Genomic DNA, 24,516 nt, shown 5'->3' on the forward strand with positions numbered 1-24,516 from the left:
GAATGCAGAATGGCCATGATAGCCGCCATGACCTTTGTGAAAACTCTGGGGGCGGTGGCGAGGCCGAAAGGCAAGACCGTGAACTGAAAGTGTTCCTCTCCGACGGTGAAGCGGAGAAACCTTTGATGAGACGGGAAGTTTGGGATGTGGAGGTATGCATCCTGGATGTCGATTGATGCTAAGAATTCGCCGTGTTCCATCGAGGCAATGACGGAACGGAGGGATTCCATCCTCAAATGACGGACTTTGACAAATCCGTTCAAGAGCTTTAGGTCCAGGATGGGCCTTACTGTTCCATTCTTTTTGGGGACCATAAACAGGTTTGAATAAAAACCGCGGAATCTTTCGTCCTCTGGGACAGGGACAATCACTCCGTCTTGTCGGAGCGACTGGATGGCCTGGGAAAAGGCTCAGGCGCGCTGTCCCACTTCGTGAGGGCGGGAAGCGAAGAACTGGTTTGGAGGGGTGGAGGAAAAATCGATTTTGTAACCGGAGGACACCAGATCCCTGACCCACTCGTCGTGAACAACGGGGAGCCAGGCATGACGGAATGAGAGGTGTCCGCCAACTTTGCTGGTGTCGTACAGGACAGGATTGCGAGTCATTTGGAAGATGATTGGGGTCTGGACCCCCTGGACCTAGATTGTGTGGAGCGGCCCCTCCAGGAATGGTTGGGCCCGTATGAAGCCTGGGGGCTTTTGTCTCTGGCGGCACGGTGCCCCGAACCAGGGAAACTGGCCGAGGAATGCCATGAGTAGGCTCCATGAAAGGTTCGAAACCGGGCCTGTGGCTGTCTTCGGAACGGTTGTCTGAATCTCTGCTGGGGAAAGGAAGTACTTTTACCCCCCGCAGTGTCGGAAATCAGCTTGTCCAGTTTTTCACCAAAAAGACGGCCACTGAGATATGGCAGAGACGTGAGCGACTTTTTAGATACGGAGTCCGCTCGCCAGTTCCTCAGGCATAGCGCTCTCCTGATCGCCACAGCGTTAGCGGCCGTAAGTGCAGAGCAGTTAGCCGTGTTCAGGGAAGCGTTTACTAAGTAATCGCCAGCTAAGATCTGATTTGCAAGCTCCGCTGTCAGGAGAAAGGTCGCTGTTCTGTAAGGTCTTATGCAGAGAGTCTGCCCAAAAGGCCACGGCTTTGACTACCCAGGTAGCAGCGAAGGAGGGGAAGAGTGCCGAGCCTGAAGCCTCAAAGACTGAACGGGCTAGGCTGTCAACTAGGCGGTCCGTGGGATCTTTGATAGAAGATCCGTCCGTCATGGAAAGGATAGTTTTAGAGGACAAACGTGAGACAGGAGGATCCACGGGAGGGGATTCTATCCATTGTTTACAGAGATCAGGAGAAAAGGGATGTTTGGACTCAAGAGATCTCTGGCCTTGAAAACGTTTGTCTAGATGCTCTCTATGTCGCTGGACTATGGCCTGGAACTCCGGGTGATTGGCAAACACCCTGTGAGTACGTTTACTCCTTTTGAAGGACACCGAAGTATCCGTACTAGAGGTCGCCGGTTCATCGTTGATCTGAAGGGACTGGTTGACGGCCTCAATGAGACTATCTATAGTGCTCTGATAACCTGGCGACTCCAGATCTAGAGGTCCATCGGACTCAGGATCAGAGTCCTGGTCGGAAGAGGTGCCTGGAGAGCGAGAGCGGGAAGTGGAGCTACCAAACGCCGAGGCACCAGAGGGCCTGGGGGACGAGCTACGGACGCGCTTCCTAGATGGCCGCTTGTGCTTAGAATGAGAGCGGCCCCTGCAGGCTGAAGATTCCGCAGCCGTAGGGGAATCCTCCTGAATAGGCGGATTAGTGGTCCTGCTCCTGGCTGGATCCTGGAGGGACTCAATAACCTTCGTCAAAGAAGCCATAGACTGCGAAAGTGACAAAGCCCACTCAGGGGGACAGGTCACCGCGGGCTCAATTGCGGTGGGGGGCTCCTGAGCGCTTTTAAGGTCACAAGCATTACAGAGCGGGACAGTATGCCCGCTCGGTAGCGCAGCCTGGCAGGAGGTGCACGAAGTAAAAAACACTGTATGCGTTTTTGCAGATTTTTTGTGTTTAGGCAGAGACATGCTGTCTGTTAATCTCCGTGCAGGCTGTGCAGCTAGTAAAGTGGAGCATTGTGCGGCTAGTAAAGCGGAGCACTGTGCTGCCTAGAAAAAAAGCGGAGCACTGAGTAAAGCGGAGCCTGCGGAAGGATGGGAGCTGTGTCAGCGTGCAGCGCGTGTACCCAGGTCCTGTGTCCAGATCACTGGCCGGTGATGGAGTGAAGTGGCGTTGGGGTTCCCCTGTTGTGGCAAGATGGCCGCCGAGAGCTTAGAGGGCGCTTCTTGCAGTGTGCAAGAAGCGCTGAAGCAGTGGGCGGGGCCTCACGCGCTGTGGGCGGACCGCGGCCTAGCAGAATCAGAAGCCGGGGACTAAATTAGCGGTGCCCGGCCGCAAGATGCGGCCGAGCCCGCGGTGCGCTCGGGAGCCCCCCCTGACCCCAAAAGACTCACCGCTTGGGATCCTCTTCAGGCGAGGTATGAGGGGCGATGCAGTCCACCTCAATCCAGCGCCCTCTTGATGAGGGGCTGGAGAGGGACTGGGAAGCTCCTTGCAGCACCGCTATTCTTTTAGTGGTGGAGCAGAGGGAGGGCGGCCGGACAGTACTTTGGGAAGATGGCCTCTGTGTATCCTAAGGGTTCGCTCCCCTAGGATTTCACAGGGCATGTCCACGGCCGAGCATCCCACGTCACAGGAAAGGGTACGGGGAGTAAACTCACCGTGCTCGCCTGTTGGTGTTTCGGGGGAGATTGGACCCCTTAAAAGGGTCCGTCGCCACCTTCATCCTCTTGCGCAAAGTGAAAAAATAAAAATAAAAATAAAAGTAAAATGTCTGGAAAAAAACAGACGCAGTGTGCCTCCTACGGACACTAAGCAAGAACTGGTATTATCCGGTGCCAGTGGGTGGTGTATACTGCAGAGGAGGACCTAACCCTTTTTTGTATTTACTTAGTGTCAGCCTCCTAGTGACAGCAGCATACACCCACGGTCCTATGTCCCCCAATGTGGCGATGGAGAAAAAAGGTTATCACAATAAGCTTCCAATAATCGATGGAAGAATACAGGTTACCACAGAGGTTATTTTATCACAATATGTATCCAAATGAGACATGCATGACCTAAGCAAAATAACCTTACCATGAAAACGAGATACATAATATTCTGTTCACTAGGATTGCTCACCAAGAAATCACCTCAGCACCGATATCAGTGTTGCATAGGGTAAACAATGGAAATCAATTCAACCATCTGTACCACAACTATCTGCTAGTCAAGCCTATAGTTTAATACAAAGATACACTGTCCTAATGAACACAGGCCTCCTGTATTCTTCCACAAAACAGAGGTCTAAACAGATGGCAGCTGTCCTCAGCGTGATACCAGCCCTGCCAGCATCGTCCATATTTTCGGGATGTGTCTCTTTGTCCGTTCTGAAATACTTTCTTGTAATATAGAGAAGCTAATTGACATACCAATCACCCCACAAGCTTTGGTTTGTGTCTTCGGCTATTTAGAGGACTTTACCGAGGATGAGTATGAAATAATTGCTCTGAAATGCATCCTATGCCAAGGTAGCAGATTGAATGTCTCCTATTTACTAAGTGACGTTATTCCCTGTATCATAGACAGAATGAACACTACTATATGTTTGGAAATGAGAATTTATTGGAAAAATAAGTCTTAAATTATAACTCAAGTTGAAAAAAGTGGAGGCCATTTTAAGGACAACTTCACCCCCATTACCTTAAAATCTTTTAGGGGTTTGCAGTTGTCAACACATTTGTGATCATGTGGTCATACATGGCGATTCAAAAAGAATGGTGCAAAATGATAGCCTCGGATCTAGTTCTATCCAGATGTGTGCCAACTTATCTTCAATATGGACTCTATTGTTTCAGTGATGCGTTGTCTCAGGTCGATTCACTAATGTTGAGCAAACTTCCATGATCGCCAGATGTGATAGTCTGAAACTTCTGTAGGTCTATATCTAGGACTCACCGCTTCGGATTATCATGTCCAAAATATAATGCAAACTTATCACAATAAAAAAATAATGATGTAAAAAACAACTTTTTACAATTCTAGTATTTATAATTACAAATACCAGATCTCACATGTCAAAGAGACATCCCAGTAATAAAACACACATTGTTCAAATACAAGTAAGATTTATTTAAAAAAAAGAGTCGGAGGAGACAAAGGTTATGAAATGGCAATAGTGATAGGTAAACTAGTTACGTCTATAGTTTGACACCTTGAAATGTGATGGAGCTGAAGCAAATGGTTTAATGGAAGATGAAAGAAAATACTTCTGAAATCAATAATTTGCCTGTTACACTAGACATCGGTTCTCACATAGACCTGTATATCCTTACAATGATATATTCTTAGACTTGCATTTGTTCCCTACGCTTCTGCCCCATTGTTAAAGTACAGAAAAGAACAGGCGATCGTGCACGTATTCACCACATTCCCATAAAGAGTTAATGAGGCATGCACAGGATGACCAAGCTATCCTCCAGTGCTACAGAATAGGCCTCCCCATCTCCAGCTGTGTATAGATAATAATGAGGAAATCAGAAAATGCCTTGATATGACAAAACTGCTCAGAATCTATAATGGCAGTAATGTTCAGCACCATCCCGACCCAATTACAGTACTGTGCCCGTCTGCAAGTGCAATACTATAAATAACATACACATATATATATATATATATATATATATATATATATATATATATATATATATAGATAGATAGATAGATAGATAGTTAATGAGGCTTATCAATAAATATTAGTTGGACCCTTTACGTTCTCTCTTTTTCCAATTAACATATTTGTTACATTTGCTAACAACTCCGTGGTTCACAATTTGCTACATGAAAGGTAAAAAAGAAAAAAAAGGTGAAGTATAAAAATAGACATACGGCTTGAATAAAAAAAAAAAAAAAAAAAAAAAAAGAAGAAATACAACAAAAAACAAAACAAAACTGTACATTAGGCCACAAAATATCCACACAAATATACATGAAATAAATATAAAGTAGAAATGATAGACGATGACGCGGTTACACAGTGAGATACAGTAATATCCTATAAGGGATACACTATAGACTGGGACTAGGAAACATTGCAGATGTAGTGAAGATGACTAACATGGTAGGAGGTCTATTCAGATCTTCCAATTGTTAGGGTCACGCTGGCCTGGGACACAACAGAAGACCTGACAGTGTCATGTAGCTTCTGCGTTACGGGGTTCAGAATGATCAACTTTAATGTATCCATCAACGACAATAGTGTGTCCACAGAAAATACAATGGGTGCTTAATTGCATAGGAACCGTTGGTTTATGGTGTGGAGAGGGGAGGCATGCTGGATTGGCTAAAAGCTCACCTTTACTAATATACTGGATTGGTGGCCCTATATCTTTTATTATCTAGGTTGGTACATGGAATCTCCAGTGAAAGAGTACATGTTTGTAAGGGTTTATGGTTAATTAAATATTTGGTTGATATTTAATCTAGTCTACATGTTCCAGTGGCATATATAGAAACAAGCCAGATCCAAAGGCTCAAACCCGCACTGATTGGCAGAACAGGGAATTTTTTATCCCGATGAGCAGTTTTATTCCCGTTACAAAATGGGCAGGTAAGTTGTTTCCCAACCGCAGCTCCATTCATTCTCTATGGGGCTGCCAGGAAAAGCCGAAAACAACACCTGGCAGCCCCACAGTGAATGTATGGAGCGACTGTCGAGCACGCATACTGATACTCCATTCTAACAGGCTCCATGTCATGGAACCACCACTGATCAACAAATTATCAACAATCCTATGGCGTGTGATATCCTGTGGATAGTTAATTGTCTTCACCTGACAACCCCTTTAGGTATAATCTTTTTTAATACTCCTTTTCTGGAGAAGATCAGAGCCGGAGACTTAATACTTCCATGACAGTAGACCCCAAAAAAACGTGTAAAGTTGTAGCGATCTGGACTAGGCAATTGTCTAGATGCAGTGGAACTACAAGCTCCAGCATGCTCAGTGCTACAGCTTGCCTTATACTGATATAAATATGATATCATTATACGGTCATACGCCAAGCCATGCAAGTAAGGTTACACAGATAATGCAAGGGTAAAAATATCACATTCTCGGTAAGTCATCTGAAATACTACCTGTCCTGGTACGACACTGGAGAGATGCTACATTATATCCATTATCCAGGATCAATGTTAATAATGAACCCATGATAATGAGGCATGTCACAATATAATAAGACACAGGGATTATCATACAAAGCCTACACAAGGTATCCATTACAATATGCCTCCCTGCCCAGGATAAACCATTCCATCTCCGACCATTGCTCACACAGCATTCTTCATACTCCAGTGCAGAAAACAGCTACTGCAGCAGTGAGTCAATCACGGCTTCTGGTTTGGCTGACCGCTTCCTACAGGGAAGGAAAGGGGATATAGTGTGGTTAATACGGACACAATCTGATATGAGCAATATCATTACATTGATATATCTCAAGAATTGTTGCACATAATTACATCAATATATGAGCAATCAGTACAAATAATATCTCCTACAGGAGCACACTAGTTATAAAGAATATTGGAGCTATAAGTGTGCCAATCATTTGTATCCTATCTGGTATAGGATCATAAACCCCCCTTCAGTGTGCAGCTAGCTCAGCAGGGGGGGTCAAGCCTCAAAGGGCTATTAGTGACAGATCTCACACCTCGAGTCCGCTCAGAACAGAAGGAAAGGCTTGCTGGTCATGTGGATAACATGCTTTGTTGAGTCTGCTATGATTCCATAAGGAGTTATAGAGATATTATATGTCCTAGCCGTACAACATGTGTATTTTCGAGATCCCAAGAACATAGAAACGCTTGGCTGGGTCTCAACCTGTTCTAGCTCCCAGGGGTATGGAAATACATAGAACAGCCAGTAGAAATCAGATAGCAAAGCTGTGTTTGGTCTTAACGCGTAGCAGGGGCCTGGCTGGATCACATGGTATCAGAACTGCTACCTTGGGACCGTCCAGAAAGGAATTATGATCTTTCATAGGTTTTGGAATTTACAGCTGCAGAGGCAAGGGGAGGGAATTTAGGTTCAGTCCAAAGGGCAGGAGGGGAATGACCCAAAGGGGATAAAGGCTATTTAAAGGCCATGTGGTCCCTCTCGCTGTGATGCATGCGGTCCACTTCAGAAGTGGGGGCTGCACCTAAAATCCTGCTGAGAAGTGACCAAGGAAGCTGGCAGCCCATGCCCCCTGTGGCCCAGCTCACCCATGATCTAACATCACCCATTAATTTACATATAATCTGCTTATATTTATTATTCTACCACTATCTGTATTTGCATATTTGACCAGTGTATATGTGTAACCATTGTGTACAGTGGGGCAAAAAAGTATTTAGTCAGTCAGCAATAGTGCAAGTTCCACCACTTAAAAAGATGAGAGGCGTCTGTAATTTACATCATAGGTAGACCTCAACTATGGGAGACAAACTGAGAAAAAAAAAATCCAGAAAATCACATTGTCCGTTTTTTTTTAATCATTTTATTTGCATATTATGGTGGAAAATAAGTATTTGGTCAGAAACAAAATTTCATCTCAATACTTTGTAATATATCCTTTGTTGGCAATGACAGAGGTCAAACGTTTTCTGTAAGTCTTCACAAGGTTGCCACACACTGTTGTTGGTATGTTGGCCCATTCCTCCATGCAGATCTCCTCTAGAGCATTGATGTTTTTGGCTTTTCGCTTGGCAACACGGACTTTCAACTCCCTCCAAAGGTTTTCTATAGGGTTGAGATCTGGAGACTGGCTAGGCCACTCCAGGACTGTTGTGAATCCGCTTTTGGGCTCCCCTGGTGGTTGCTGGTGGTACTGGTGACTTGTGTGTCTTTGCTGTCTCAGTTCACCTGCTCCCATCAGTGTTTGGGAGTTTCCTATTTAGCCTTGCTCTCTAGTCATTTCCTTGCCGGTCATCATTGTAACCAGAGCCTTCGGTTGCATGTTCCTGCTACTAGTCTGCTGATCAGCTAAGTGGACTTTGTCCTTTTGTTTTGTATCTTTTGTCCAGTTTGCAGTTTTGTTATTCTCTGTAGCTGGAAGCTCTTGTGGGCTGAAATTGCCACTCCTGTGTCATGAGTTGACACAGGAGTCTTAAAGTAATTTCAGGATGGTTTTTTGATAGGGTTTTCAGTTGACCGTGAAGTCCTCTTTTGTATCCTTCTGCTATCTAGTAAGTGGACCTCTCTTTGCCAAATCTACCTTCATACTGTGTATGTCTTTTCCCCTAAACTCACCGTCATTACATGTGGGGGGCTGCTATCATCTTTTGGGGTATTTCCCTAGAGGTAAGCCAGGTCTGTTCCTTCCTCTACCAGGGGTAGTTAGTCCTCCGGCTGGCGCGTGGCATCTAGGGTTAATCAGGTATGCTCCCTGGCTACTATTAGTTGTGTGGTAGATTTAGCTCACGGTCAGCTCGAGATTCCATCACCCAGAGCTCGTCCGTTATCTTTGTGTTTTGATGTTTCCCTGCCATTGGGAATCATGACAGTATGACCGGCCCGTGTTAAAGTTACTGGCAGAAGAAAGGAGAGAAAAAGAAGTCTGTAGAGTTTATTTTTTTTTTCCTATGTTTGCTTCATAGTTGGATCAGTTGTATTTCAGCTCTAATTACAGCCTTTGCCTTTCTCTCCTTCTAATCCTTGAATGGTTCTGATCTCACCTGTTTAAAGATGGATCCTCAGAGCTTGGCTGCAGGTTTAAATAATCTTGCTACTAAGGTTCAAAATTTACAAGAATTTGTTATACATACTCCGATGTCTGAACCTAAGATTCCTACACCAGAGGTGTTTTCCGGAGATAGATCTCGGTTTCTGAATTTCAAATATAATTGTAAATTATTCCTTTCTCTCAGACCTCACTCCTCTGGAGATCCTGTCCAGCAGGTTAAGATTGTGATTTCTTTGCTGCGAGGTGACCCTCAAAACTGGGCATTTTCATTGACACCAGGGGATCCTGCGTTGCTCAATGTGGATGCCTTTTTTCTGGCTTTAGGCTTGCTTTATGAGGAACCTAATTTGGAGATTCAAGCTGAAAAAGCTTTGATAGCCCTATCTCAAGGGCAAGATGAAGCTGAGATATACTGCCAAAAATTTCGTAAATGGTCTGTGCTTACTCAGTGGAATGAGTGCGCCCTAGCGGCAAATTTCAGAGAGGGCCTCTCTGATGCCGTTAAGGATGTTATGGTCGGGTTCCCTGCGCCTACAGGTCTGAATGAGTCCATGACAATGGCTATTCAGATTGATCGGCGTTTGCGGGAGCGCAAGCCTGTGCACCATTTGGCGGTATCTTCTGAAAAGTCGCCAGAGAATATGCAATGTGACAGAACTCTGTCCAGAAGCGAGCGGCAGAATTACAGGCGTAAAAATGGGTTATGTTTCTATTGTGGTGATTCTGCTCATGTTATATCAGCATGCTCTAAACGCACAAAGAAGGCTGACAAGTCTATTTGCACTTTACAGTCTAAATTTATTCTGTCTGTAACCTTGATTTGTTCATTATCAGTTATTACTGTGGATGCCTATGTGGACTCTGGCGCCGCCCTGAGTCTTATGGATTGGTCCTTTGCCAGGCGCTGTGGGTTTGATTTAGAGCCACTGGAAGTCCCTATACCTCTGAAGGGTATTGATTCTACCCCTTTGGCTAGTAATAAACCACAATTCTGGACGCAAGTGACTATGCGTATGACTCCAGACCATCAGGAGGTGATTCGCTTCCTTGTGTTGTACAATTTACATGATGTTTTAGTGCTTGGATTACCATGGTTACAATCTCATAACCCAGTCCTTGACTGGAAAACAATGTCTGTGATAAGCTGGGGATGTCGGGGGGCTCATGGGGATGTACCTTTGGTTTCCATTTCGTCATCTACTCCCTCTGAGATTCCAGCATTTTTGTCTGATTATCGTGATGTTTTTGAAGAGCCTAAGATTGGTTCTCTCCCTCCCCACAGAGATTGTGATTGCGCCATAGATCTGATTCCTGGCAGTAAATTTCCAAAGGGTCGTTTGTTTAATTTATCTGTGCCTGAACATGCTGCTATGCGAGAGTATATTAAGGAGTCCCTGGAAAAGGGACATATTCGTCCTTCTTCATCTCCTTTAGGAGCTGTTTTTTTCTTTGTGTCTAAGAAGGATGGCTCTCTGAGGCCTTGTATTGATTATCGACTCCTGAATAAAATTACAGTCAAATATCAGTATCCGTTGCCTTTGTTGACTGATTTGTTTGCTCGCATAAGAGGGGCTAAGTGGTTCTCTAACATTGATCTTCGTGGGGCGTATAATTTGGTGCGAATTAAGCAGGGGGATGAGTGGAAAACCGCATTTAATACGCCTGAGGGCCATTTTGAGTATTTAGTAATGCCTTTCGGCCTTTCAAATGCACCTTCGGTCTTTCAGTCCTTTATGCATGATATTTTCCGTGAATATTTGGATAAATTTATGATTGTGTATTTGGACGATATTTTGATTTTTTCTGATGACTGGGAGTCTCATGTTCAACAGGTCAGGAGGGTTTTTCAGGTTTTGCGGACTAGTTCTTTGTGTGTAAAGGGTTCAAAGTGTGTTTTTGGGGTTCAAAAGATTTCTTTTTTGGGGTACATTTTTTCCCCTTCTTCTGTTGAGATGGACCCTGTTAAGGTTCGGGCTATTTGTGACTGGACGCAGCCTACTTCTCTTAAGAGTCTTCAGAAATTCTTGGGCTTTGCTAATTTCTATCGTCGATTTATAACTGGGTTTTCTGGCGTTGCTAAACCTTTGACTGATTTGACTAGAAAGGGTGCTGATGTTGCCGATTGGTCCCCTGCTGCTGTGGAGGCCTTTCGGGAGCTTAAGCGCCGCTTTTCGTCTGCTCCTGTGTTGCGCCAGCCTGATGTTTCTCTTCCCTTTCAGGTTGAGGTCGATGCTTCCGAGATCGGAGCAGGGGCGGTTTTGTCGCAGAAAAGTTCCGATTGCTCAGTGATGAGACCTTGTGCGTTCTTTTCTCGTAAATTTTCGGCCGCCGAGCGAAACTATGATGTTGGTAATCGGGAGCTTTTGGCCATGAAGTGGGCGTTTGAGGAGTGGCGTCATTGGCTTGAGGGTGCCAGACATCAGGTGGTGGTTTTGACTGATCACAAGAATCTGATTTATCTGGAGTCTGCCAGGCGCCTGAATCCTAGACAGGCACGCTGGTCGTTGTTTTTTTCTCGGTTTAATTTTGTGGTCTCATACTTACCGGGTTCTAAAAATGTGAAGGCAGATGCTCTTTCTAGGAGTTTTGAGCCTGACTCTCCTGGGGATTCTGAACCTGCTGGTATCCTTAAGGATGGGGTGGTTTTGTCTGCTGTCTCCCCAGACTTGCGACGTGCTTTGCAAGAATTTCAGGCAGATAGACCTGATCGTTGTCCACCTGGTAGACTGTTTGTTCCTGATGATTGGACCAGTAGAGTCATCTCGGAAGTTCATTCTTCTACTCTGGCAGGTCATCCTGGAATTTTTGGTACTAGAGATTTGGTGGCTAGGTCCTTCTGGTGGCCTTCCCTGTCTCGAGATGTGCGTGTTTTTGTGCAGTCTTGTGATGTTTGTGCTCGGGCCAAGCCTTGTTGTTCTAGGGCTAGTGGGTTATTGTTGCCCTTGCCTATTCCGAAGAGGCCTTGGACGCACATCTCTATGGACTTTATTTCTGATCTCCCTGTTTCTCAGAAGATGTCTGTCATCTGGGTGGTGTGTGACCGTTTTTCTAAAATGGTCCATTTGGTGCCATTGCCTAAGTTGCCTTCCTCATCTGAATTGGTCCCTCTGTTTTTTCAAAATGTGGTTCGCCTGCATGGGATTCCGGAAAACATCGTTTCTGACAGGGGAACCCAGTTCGTGTCTAGATTTTGGCGGACATTCTGTTCCAGGTTGGGAATTGATTTGTCTTTTTCGTCTGCATTCCATCCTCAGACTAATGGCCAGACGGAGCGAGCTAATCAAACTTTGGAGACTTATTTGAGGTGTTTTGTGTCTGCGGATCAGGATGACTGGGTTGCTTTTTTGCCGTTGGCAGAGTTTGCTCTTAATAATCGGGCTAGTTCTGCCACTTTGGTTTCCCCTTTCTTTTGCAATTCAGGGTTTCACCCTCGTTTTTCATCTGGTCAGGTGGAATCTTCGGATTGTCCGGGAGTTGATGCTGTGGTGGATCGGTTGCATCGGATTTGGGGACAAGTGGTGGACAATTTGAAGTTGTCCCAGGAGAGGACTCAGCAGTTTGCTAACCGCCGGCGTCGTGTTGGTCCTCGCCTTCGTGTTGGGGACTTGGTGTGGTTGTCTTCCCGTTTTGTCCCTATGAGGGTTTCTTCTCCTAAGTTTAAGCCCCTGTTCATCGGTCCTTATAGGATTTTGGAGATTCTTAACTCTGTGTCCTTTCGTTTGGACCTCCCGGCATCTTTCGCTATCCATAATGTATTCCATCGGTCGTTGTTGCGGAGGTATGAGGTACCGGTGGTTCCTTCTACTGAACCTCCTGCTCCTGTGCTGGTAGGGGGTGAATTGGAGTACGTTGTGGAGAAGATCCTCGACTCCCGTATTTCCAGACGGAGACTTCAGTATCTGGTTAAATGGAAGGGCTATGGTCAAGAAGATAATTCTTGGGTAACTGCCTCTGATGTTCATGCCTCGGATTTGGTTCGTGCCTTTCATAGGGCTCATCCAGATCGTCCTGGTGGTTCTCGTGAGGGTTCGGTGCCCCCTCCTTAAGGGGGGGGGTACTGTTGTGAATCCGCTTTTGGGCTCCCCTGGTGGTTGCTGGTGGTACTGGTGACTTGTGTGTCTTTGCTGTCTCAGTTCACCTGCTCCCATCAGTGTTTGGGAGTTTCCTATTTAGCCTTGCTCTCCAGTCATTTCCTTGCCGGTCATCATTGTAACCAGAGCCTTCGGTTGCATGTTCCTGCTACTAGTCTGCTGATCAGCTAAGTGGACTTTGTCCTTTTGTTTTGTATCTTTTGTCCAGTTTGCAGTTTTGTTATTCTCTGTAGCTGGAAGCTCTTGTGGGCTGAAATTGCCACTCCTGTGTCATGAGTTGACACAGGAGTCTTAAAGTAATTTCAGGATGGTTTTTTGATAGGGTTTTCAGTTGACCGTGAAGTCCTCTTTTGTATCCTTCTGCTATCTAGTAAGTGGACCTCTCTTTGCTAAATCTACCTTCATACTGTGTATGTCTTTTCCTCTAAACTCACCGTCATTACATGTGGGGGGCTGCTATCATCTTTTGGGGTATTTCCCTAGAGGTAAGCCAGGTCTGTTCCTTCCTCTACCAGGGGTAGTTAGTCCTCCGGCTGGCGCGTGGCATCTAGGGTTAATCAGGTATGCTCCCTGGCTACTATTAGTTGTGTGGTAGATTTAGCTCACGGTCAGCTCGAGATTCCATCACCCAGAGCTCGTCCGTTATCTTTGTGTTTTGATGTTTCCCTGCCATTGGGAATCATGACACAGGACCTTGAAATGCTTCTTACGAAGCCACTCCTTCGTTGCCCTGGCGGTGTGCTTTGGATCATTGTCATGTTGAAAGACCCAGCCACGTTTCATCTTCAATGCCCTTGCTGATGGAAGGAGGTTTGCACTCAAAATCTCACGATACATGGCCCCATTCATTCTTTCATGTGCCCGGATCAGTTGTCCTGGCCCCTTTGCAGAGAAACAGCCCCAAAGCATGATGTTTCCACCACCATGCTTTACAGTAGGTATGGTGTTTGATGGATGCAACTCAGTATTCTTTTTCCTCCAAACACGACAAGTTGTGTTTCTACCAAACAGTTCCAGTTTGGTTTCATCAGACCATAGGACATTCTCCTAAAACTCCTCTGGATCATCCAAATGCTCTCTAGCAAACTTCAGACGGGCCCGGACATGTACTGGCTTAAGCAGTGGGACACGTCTGGCACTGCAGGATCTGAGTCCATGGTGGCGTAGTGTGTTACTTATGGTAGGCCTTGTTACATTGGTCCCAGCTCTCTGCAGTTCATTCACTAGGTCCCCCCGCGTGGTTCTGGGATTTTTGCTCACCGTTCTTGTGATCATTCTGACCCCACGGGGTGGGATTTTGCGTGGAGCCCCAGATCGAGGGAGATTATCAGTGGTCTTGAATGTCTTCCATTTTCTAATTATTGCTCCCACTGTTGATTTCTTCACTCCAAGCTGGTTGGCTATTGCAGATTCAGTCTTCCCAGCCTGGTGCAGGGCTACAATTTTGTTTCTGGTGTCCTTTGACAGCTCTTTGGTCTTCACCATAGTGGAGTTTGGAGTCAGACTGTTTGAGGGTGTGCACAGCTGTCTTTTTATACTGATAACAAGTTTAAACAGGTGCCATTACTACAGGTAATGAATGGAGGAAAGAGGAGACTCTTAAAGAAGAAGTTACAGGTCTGTGAGAGCCAGAAATCTTGATTGTTTGTTTCTGACCAAATACTTATTTTCCACCAAAATATGCAAATAAAATGATAAAAAAACAGACAATGTGATTTTCTGGATTTTTTTTTCTCAGTTTGTCTCCCATAGTTGAGGTCTACCTATGATGTAAATTACAGACGCCTCTCATCTTTTTAAGTGGTGGAACTTGCACTATTGCTGACTGACTAAATACTTTTTTGCCCCACTGTATATAGTGTATTGTCTAGTGTGAGTTAAGGTGATTAAATATGTAAATTTAACCTTGGGCTGCTCTTTTATCTCAATCGACACATCTGTTTCGCTGTTTAACTTCTCATGCTACCGAGGCTGGTGTTTGGCCTGGTATAATCCCGTTAACAGACCCGGGCTTATATCTAAAGAGAAACTGGTGGCAGTCCAACCGCACTGGTAGAGCTCTGTTTCACTGGTGCTAGTGAAAGGGGCCTCTCAGCCTGTCTGAGTTGTGAGCGAGTGTGTTGCCACGTCAATGACTGCGTTTGCCACATCCTGTCACTCCCCGTGTCTCCCTGGACCCGTGTGGAATCAATCTTTTTACAACAGTATCGGGATTTGTCCAGGACAGTTCAGGAGAGAGAGTATAGTGGAAGAACAATCAGAATAGAGCTTAAAAAGGCATGTTAGGTTTATCTTGCAATATAACAACCAGGGATACATTATGCGAGAAGGCTAAAAAAAAATTCTGACCACTACTTACTACTGACCCGGTCCTCAACCTCAAGTAATAGGTGACAGATAAGCTGGCAATGACTTACAGAAGAGCACAAAACCTGAGAGACAACCTGGTACGTAGTTACTATGAAGGAACCACACCTAATAATGAGTTTGACCCATAATTCACTAGGAGCCTTAAGTTAGAGATGTTTGGAGAAACTTCTGAAATTTCTCTCTCATGGGAGACCGCAGTTTCCAATATTTTGTTTTAATTAACCCCTTCACCCCCGGAGCTTTTTCCGTTTTTCCGTTTTCGTTTTTCGCTCCCCTCCTTCCCAGAGCCATAACTTTTTTATTTTTCCGTCAATTTGGCCATGTGAGGGCTTATTTTTTGCGGGACGAGTTGTACTTTTGAACGACATCATTGGTTTTACCATGTCGTGTACTAGAAAACGGGAAAAAAATTCCAAGTGCAGTGAAATTGCAAAAAAAGTGCAATCCCACACTTGTTTTTTGCTTGCCTATTTTGCTAGGTTCACTAAATGCTAAAACTGACCTGCCATTATGATTCTCCAGGTCAGTACGAGTTCATAGACACCTAACATGACTAGGTTATTTTTCACCTAAGTGGTGAAAAAAAATTCCAAACTTTGCAAAAAACAAAACAAAATTGCGCCATTTTCCGATACTCGTAGCGTCTCCATTTTTCGTGATCTGGGGTCAGGTGAGGGCTTATTTTTTGCGTGCCGAGCTGGCATTTTTAATGATAGCATTTTGGTGCAGATACGTTCTTTTGATCGCCCGTTATTGCATTTTAATGCAATGTCGTGGCGACCAAAAAAACGTAAATCTGGCGTTTCGATTTTTTTTCTCATTACGTCGTTTAGCGATCAGTTTAATGCTTTTTTTTATTGATAGATCGGGCGATTCTGAACGCGGCGATACCAAATATGTGTAGGTTGGGGTTTTTTTTTATTGATTTATTTTGATTGGGGCGAAAGGGGGGTGATTTAAACTTTTATATTTTTTTTATTTTTTTCACATTTTTTTTTTTACTTTTTTTTTTTTACTTTTGCCATGCTTCTATAGCCTCCATGGGAGGCTAGAAGCAGGCACAACGCGATCGGCTCTGCTATGCAGCAGCAATCATAAGATCGCTGCTACACAGCAGAAATGCCGGTGTGCTGTGAGCGCCGACCACAGGGTGGCGCTCACAGCCACCGGCGATCAGTAACCATAGAGGTCTCCAGGACCTCTATGGTTACAATGTACAAGCATCGCCGACCCCCGATCATGTGACGGGGGTCGGCGATGCGCTCATATCCGGCCGCACGGCCGGATGCGGTAGTTAAATGCCGCTGTCTGCGTTTGACAGCGGCATTTAACTAGTTAATAGCGGCGGGTGATCGCGATTTCACCCGCCGCTATTGCGCGCACATGTCAGCTGTAAAAAACAGCTGACATGTCGCGACTTTGATGTGCGCTCACCGCCAGAGCGCACATCAAAGCAGGGGACCCGACATCTGACGTACTATTACGTCAGATGTCGGGAAGGGGTTAAAGTTATATGTCCTTCACGGTCTACTTTTGTATGGAAAGACATAGTTTACAATGCTATTCCAAACCACCAAAATAAAAATAACGCCTAGATATACTTGTCTAACAGAAGCTAAAATAACATTCTTTAGCCCTCATGTCAACAGAGCCCTATGGATATGTTTGGGTCATAATATGAATGACTGTGGTAACTGATCCTATTCCGTTAATCAACTTCCATGTAGAAGTTGTGTTGTTCTGTAGAAACATCATCAAAACACTAGCAAAATTCCTCGGCATGTACACAAGGAGCATGAGTGCAGTCTTCCTGTGGTTAATTATCAAAATTAAGCAGTAAGTTTATAGCTATTATACAATGAAATAGCATGCTAAGTGAGGAAACATAATATTGATTATTTTCTAACCAATAAAATCAGTTTAATAAATGCATACGTCCGTCAACCCCCCTCCCCTCAATTAATAAAAACAAAACACAACAACAAATGGTAAACTATCAGTACTGTTCCGCTTTAGGTATGACCTACTGCATGTTGAATATGACCCAGCACTTTCCCTGCACCGTGCTGCCTGAGAGCTAGTAGTAGAGACCTACCACTGTGGTAGCTTCAGATTTATGTCTCAAGGATGACAAAGCCTCACACATACCTCCGACCTGTCTTGGGTCTTGTTTTTCCTTTTGATGTTCTAGGCCTTTCTAGCTTCATTAAGGACTGGCGAAGGCTCTCCTCAGTGTAAGCCAAATATACATGGGACAAATCTACTTCAAAAGGCTGAAAAATAAGTAAAAAAAACAACTCCATCACCGGCCAATGCTGGAGGGTTATGTAAACACAAAACACAGTAAACTAGACACTGGTTAACAGAATAAAAGATAAAAGCCAAAACTATTATTTTTTATCTTTACATGCTTACAGAGTTGCTATGAAAGTCTTTTTTTGCGTAAGGAAAATATTTTGTTTTCGGCAGATATATGAAGTATCACGCAATACCTTAATTATGAAGTAAAAAATATTATAAGTGATGGCAACAAAAGAAATAAACAAAACAATTAGCAACTGAACTTCCATAGAGTTCACTGGGTAGGCGGTCTAGTTTTTTTTTTTTGTTTTTTTTAAACTTAGATTTTTTTTCTTTTACTGATTTGGAGGTATGCTTAGGGTCATTGTTGTGCTACAAAGGCGTTCATAATTATTTATTAATAGATTATTTTAGTTTTGTAATTTTTATTTTAAACCACTCAAAATTATTTCAGTTTCCTTCTGTGATGCTGGATCACAAATGTGACACCGAGTTACTACTTATGGACAAGCTGTGAGACAGGGTATTCAAGAGGTCTGGGGTCAGATATCAAGAGAGCTTATCATGCACTCTGGATTTTGACAAAGGTATAGTCAGGTCAAAGTCCGAGGTCAGAACTCCAAGAAGGTAGCGGATCAAGACAAATGGATGGTCAAAGGCAAGGTTCAAGGTCGGACAGCAAAAGATCAGAAACAGAGCCCAGGAAAACAAGACACTCACACACACACACACACACACACACACACACACACACACACACACACACACACACGCTGATAATCAGGCACTGACAGCCAGCTAAATAGTCAGGTAATCAACCAGAACAGGAGACAGCTGGAAGAAACCCATGACACCCCTACCCTGATTTGCAGTTGTACTGTCACAATACGGACCGCTCTGCATGCCCCTTATTCTATAGGGTGGCTGAGCTGTCACTCACTGCACCCAGGTCACAGTGAGTGGTGGAATCGTGACAAATACTCAATTGATTTATATATATTATTGGTGATATTAAAAAGGTGGCAAAAGTTCTGAGATGGTGCGCTTTTCTTTACATGACAAAAAAACTGGCATATCAACTGGATCCAGTTTAATAAGTTAAATTTATACAGCAGAGAGTAAAAAAAAAAGTAGAACATTCTGGTGGGAAATAGATTATTTTCTTTGATTACAAACTTTTAAAAGACTACCAGTTCAGGAAGTTGTCAATATTAATGGTACTAGACTAACTGCAGAAGATGACATATTATAAATGAAAATGCTACAAATGGAAAGTTGGTACACTATACAAAAATGCAAATCATCAGATGACTCAGAAGAAGAAGAGATTACTGTAAATGCCGAGTCCAGATCAGATATGGAGAAATGTTGTGAGACAACTGCGGTTTGTTTTAGGGGTTGAAGCTAAAAAACTGTTTCCTTCTCTACGTGACCAAATCTACTATCGGTCTTTCCATAAATATATGTCTTACATCACTACATAACAAGTTAGCGTGTGTACAGTCTACATGTGCTTTGTATGGATACTTTTTATAGATTCTATATATTGTGCCACTTTTGTCTTCAGAAATGACGTAACATGAAAAGATAAAAATGTGTTAAATATCAAGATCATGGAACAAAAAGAAAAAAAAAGACATTTTACAAAGATAAATAGAGACTTACATCCTTTTCTTTCTTGTCAGGTACAGGAGTTTGCTTTCTCATATTGTTTCCAGTGTAAGCAACGCATTTCTTACAAACCAGAGATAAAAACATACGTTAGGTTAAAGTACTGTGCTTTCACCTTCCCAGTAAATCTAAGAAAACTGCTTACCAGCTGCCACTCTCCAATGTCTTCATTCCAATGGACGTAATTTTCAATCATGTCCTGAACAGAAAAAAAAACTATATTATACACATGTAACTATGTTTTTAGAGTGAATATTTAGGTTGACTTGCTTCTTGATGCTGAAATACATCAAAGGTTTCCCGACAGAGATACTTGTGGAAATTCTGACACTGCCTAGAAGATTACGGTTCAGGTGACCGTAGACCTTGATACATGACTGTGACCCTAATATACTCTTAAATCCACCAAGAATTAGCTGGGAAAAATGGAGGGCTCTTAAATGGCTTACAAGTGAAATCCTAAATGTAAATACCGTACTGAGATTTGGGGGATGAGTGCTACCAAGCGCCACAGAAACCAAAAGGGAACCCGGTCATGTGATAAACTGTAGGCTAATCGCGTTCTAAAGTCACGTGGCTGCCACACTAAAAGCCCAACTGCCGAAAGAAAATGTATTCCTCCAAGCAACCTCGGGCTTTCAGTCATAGGGGCCCGGCTGGCACAGATTTCGTCACCGCTCAGACATAGTGAACAGCAGCTGTAACCACAACCCCAGCACTGACTGACAGCAGGCTCTGTACAGATGCACGCTGAGCAGGCTGTCAGTCAGTGTCGGGGTGTGGTTACAGCTGCCTATCACTATACACTTAGCAGTGTTTGAAGCCACAGTGGCTATGCCTCTATGACTGAAAGCCATAGACTGCTGGGAGGAATAAAGTTAATTTCCTTCTCACTTCCAGGTGTTTAGTGCAGTGGTCGCACAGCTTCAGAATGCTATGAACCTGCAGAATAACCCCAAATGTCACGGGGTTCCCAAGACAGTGCTGCTCCTACTCCTTGCTGAAAATAAGCACTTCACCTTTTTTTTTTAAATGGTGTAATCAGACATGTTGGGAGCTCTGAGAGCCTGAGCTCTCAGCTGAGAACGGTTAGCCACTCCTTTGCCCTATATAATCTGGGTCCTGACTGACACACATTGTCAGAGGTAGCTTAGCTGCATGGCTGAGAGGATAGGAGTTAGTGGTTATATGAAAAGGCGCATGGTGGGTTTATCAATGACTGTTGCTTGAGTTAGTAAGTGTGATAATTCCCTTTCTTCTCCTACTTTGGGTTTTTCTTCATCCTTCACTCCCCGATGCATTCCTCTGTTATATGTGAGTGGATATTTGTATGCCTGGTATTTTCAGTTGCCCCAGTTCGTGTTGTCTTGTTCGTCTGGTTGGTGTACTGCCGTGCATGGCTGCTCCCTTCTTCCCTGGGTGGGGAAAGGGTACAGACAGAGGGCGGATACAGGAGATAAGGCAAAGAACGTGGCCCCGGCATCTTCACCTTCAGAAGTAACACGGAATAGGGAGAGCTAGGGCGCCCCATTAGCGTTAGGGACAGGGAAGGAGCCCCTGGTCCCGGGTCACCTGACAACTGAGTCGTGCCACCATATCTGCAGGTTAATAGCATTTATTTTTTTTTGTTCGAATAGGTTTTTATTAAGAATAACAAGATGATTGACATGTTACATTCGTATTTTCAATACAAAATTTTCTCCCCCCCCTTCAAACAACTCCCTTTGATCCCAACACCCCCCACCCCAACCCAACAAGACAGCCCATCTTGCTTAACACCTCCATCAGTAAAACAAAAGGATAACTAATCCCCCAGCCCCTAATGTAAGCCACACTTTACAATGCCATTAATTAGGGATCGTAGTTCATTCAATTTGTATAATACCCCTATCCCTATCCCATGGCGATCCACGGAGACCACAGTTTATTGAACACTTCGATTTTCCCTTTCTTTTTGTAAAACCCCTTTTCGAGTGTCACGCCTTGTTTCACATATTGTAGGAATTCTCCTCTTGACGGCGGTTCTTCCCTGATCCAATTTCGAGCTATTACCTTCCTAGCCATGTATAACAGTCTGGCAATAGCTATCTTTAGGTTACTATCTACTCCAATCTCATCCACGCATCCCAACAGGCACACAATTGGATCTCTTGGCACCACACATCCATACGCACCTTCCATACGACTCAAAACTACTAACCAAAATGCAGCCAGTCTCGGACACGTCCACATCATATGAAATATATCCGCATCCGTAGATTTACACCTTGGGCACTCGGAATTATCAGGCAAACCTGCCTTATATAGTATTATCGGAGACCTATAGACCCTGTGTATTACATAGAGCTGTGACAGTCTATATGGTTCGCTCACTGACAGTCTTGGGACCCATTCTAGCACTGACTCCCAAGTCTCTTTATCCATTGGACCCAGATCCCTCTCCCATTTAGCTCTCGCCATTATCGGAAATCCCAACAGAAAAGTATGTAGCAGATCTTTATACAAAGTAGATATAACCCCCCAGTAGACCCTTCATTACACACATACTCCAGTACTATATCTCTTTGAATTCTAATATCTCCGCTCCTATTCTGAGGTCTAAAAGCATGCAACATCCGCAAATACTGATACTCCCCCGCAGTCCCCAGACCAAACTCCGCCTGCAATTGGGAAAATGATTTTAACTCCCCTCGCTCAAGTATCTGATACACGTACTGAATCCCTTTGACCTGCCATTCTGTCAGTATCCCCAGTGCCTCAAACTCCTGTAAGTTATTATTATGCCATAGCGGAGAGAATCTCGTCAAGTCCGTGATCCTGCGTATATGTCTCAATCTACCCCACAACCTACGTATCAACAACACAGTCAGGTATAATTTCCCCAGAGCTCCCAAGGATCCATCCTCCAAACATTGTACTACTGGCTTTCTTTTTGTCATCACTTCCATCAACCGCTGTACTGCTCCAAGAGACCCCTCAAGCGCCCATCCCTTTAGATGCTGACTCTGTGCTGCAAGAAAAATGATAATTACTTACGGGTAATTTGATTTTCCAGATCCATGACAGCACCGGTACATGAGAGATGGTCCCGCCCCCAAGAACAGGAAACCTGCATAGGAGATAAAAGATGGGGGCGGCACCTCTCTCCTCAGTTTGTTTACAGAGAATGTAAGGTAACCGCTATGTTAGTTTTAGGCATATAAAAAATTATATTTAACTCTAAGACTATTTATCTATTGTTATGTTAAGTGGTTATTACCCCATCTTTCATTTGTGTCTCTTTTTTTTTTTTTTTTTGAGATTTTTTTTTTTTTTTTTTAAAGATTTTATTTTTTTTTTTTATTTTTTTTTTTTGTGAATCACACACCATCACCAAGATAGGGCGGGAACTAGAGCGGTGCTGTCATGGATCTGGAAAATCAAATTACCCGTAAGTAATTATCATTTTTTCCCTTCCCCATGACAGCACCGGTACATGAGAGGAAGAAATAGAAAGAACCTCTAGGGTGGGACAACAGCAGATAGTACTTTCCTACCAAAGGCAAGATCTGATAGCCCCAGATTCAATCTATAATGGCGGAAGAAAGCAGAGGGAGAAGACCATACTGCTGCATTACAGATTTGCTCTATCGATGCATTTGCCCTCTCTGCCCAAGATGTGGAAATAGCCCTCGTAGAGTGGGCCGTAACACCAGGTGGAGGGACCTGTCCCGAAGAGGAATAGGAAAGTGATATAGCCATACGGAGCCAACGTGCAATAGTCGATTTTGTGGCCTTTTTTCCCCTGTTTGCCCCCTGAAAGGAGACAAAAAGGGCTGTAGACTGCCGCCATGGTTTTGTCACTTCTATATATTGAAGAAGGCAACGTCTGACGTCCAAGCAATGGAAGGTTTCTTCTCCCTGGGATTTTGGATTGGCACAGAATGAAGGCAAGATTATCTCCTGGTCCCTGTGAAATTTCGAGTTGACCTTAGGTAAGAAGGCCGGATCAGATTTTATAATTACCCTATCCTCCAGAATTTCAGTATACGGAGGGTCAATAGATATAGCCTGAAGCTCACTAATGCGCCTGGCTGAGGTAAGGGCAATCAGGAGAACTGTTTTTAGAGTTAGCGCTTTTTCCGATATGGAGGAAAGAGGCTCGAAGGGAGAGGAGGTCAAGGCGTTTAAAACTAAATTTAAATCCCAGGGAGCGACCTTTGGACGAGGTTTGAATGGTCTGGCTGTAAAGGAGGCCCGAATGAACCTACACACCCAGGGGTGATCAGCCAATTTTTGGTCAAACAAGGCGCTAAGCGCCGAAACTTGCACTTTTAGAGTGCTGGTAGATAATCCCCTCTCCAGACCCTTTTGGAGAAACTCTAGGATTTCAGATATAGGGACCTTCTGAACGGTATCAGTTATCCCTCGGCCTGAGAATTCTAAAAATTTTCCCCATACCTTTTGGTATTTATCAGTTGTGACTTTTTTTCTACTGGACAGTAGAGTAGTAATTAAAGGATCCGAGAACCCCTTTGCTAGCAGAAGTCCCCTCTCAAGTTCCAAGCAGTGAGGTGTAGGCTGTGAACCTGAGGATGTGTCACCGGACCCTGGTGCAGAAGGTCTGGGACCTCTGGAAGTATCCACGGGTCCGAGATGGACATACGTCTGAGCCAAGTGAACCAAGCTCTCTTTGGCCAGAAGGGTGCGATTAAGATTATGCGTGATTTCTCTTCTCAGATCTTCTTCAGGACTGTAGGGATCAATGGGATCGGGGGAAACGCATAGGCTAGTTGGAATTTCCATTGGTGTAGTAACGCATCTACTCCTTCCGGGTTCTCTTTCGGGTTTAGAGAGTAGAACCTTTTTACTTTCCGATTCTGCCTTGTGGAAAAAAGATCCACTTGAGGAAGCCCCCAGACTGCACAGATTTCTCCAAATATTCTTTGATTTAGCGACCACTCACCCTGGTGCAGGACGTGACGACTCAGAAAATCTGCGACAAAGTTTTCCGACCCCTTTAAGTGTGTACTTGTGAGGGATAAAAGGTGGTTTTCGGCCCAAAGAAATAATCTTCCTGCTTCTTCCATTAGGGAACTTGATCTGGTTCCTCCCTGTCGATTTATATACGACACCGTTGTGCTGTTGTCGGACAATACTACTAAATGTTTTCCTTTGAGGTCTTCTTCTGATTGAAGAATTGCTTGCCTTACTGCTGTCAATTCCCTCAGGTTTGAGGAGGCTGATTGCATCTGTGGATCCCATAGACCCTGTAGGATCCGATCTGATAGGTGTG

At 44.2% G+C, this 24,516-nt stretch overlaps 1 protein-coding gene across 2 annotated transcripts in view; it reads right to left on the minus strand.

The window, feature by feature from the left end:
• Positions 1–6,312: 6,312 nt before the first annotated feature.
• KIF3A (kinesin family member 3A) overlaps positions 6,313–24,516 on the minus strand; it is a 74,243-nt gene continuing 56,039 nt past the window's right edge. For both annotated transcript variants that reach the window (XM_077265869.1, XM_077265870.1), the window contains 4 exons: positions 19,387–19,440; positions 19,236–19,304; positions 17,418–17,542; positions 6,313–6,501 (listed from right to left, as the gene is read on the minus strand). In XM_077265869.1, coding sequence (XP_077121984.1) covers positions 6,453–6,501; positions 17,418–17,542; positions 19,236–19,304; positions 19,387–19,440 — 297 coding nt within the window. In that variant the 3' untranslated portion in view covers positions 6,313–6,452. The remainder of the gene's footprint in view (positions 6,502–17,417; positions 17,543–19,235; positions 19,305–19,386; positions 19,441–24,516) is intronic.

Source organism: Ranitomeya variabilis, chromosome 5 (assembly GCF_051348905.1).
Source record: "Ranitomeya variabilis isolate aRanVar5 chromosome 5, aRanVar5.hap1, whole genome shotgun sequence".
NCBI lineage: Eukaryota > Metazoa > Chordata > Amphibia > Anura > Dendrobatidae > Ranitomeya > Ranitomeya variabilis.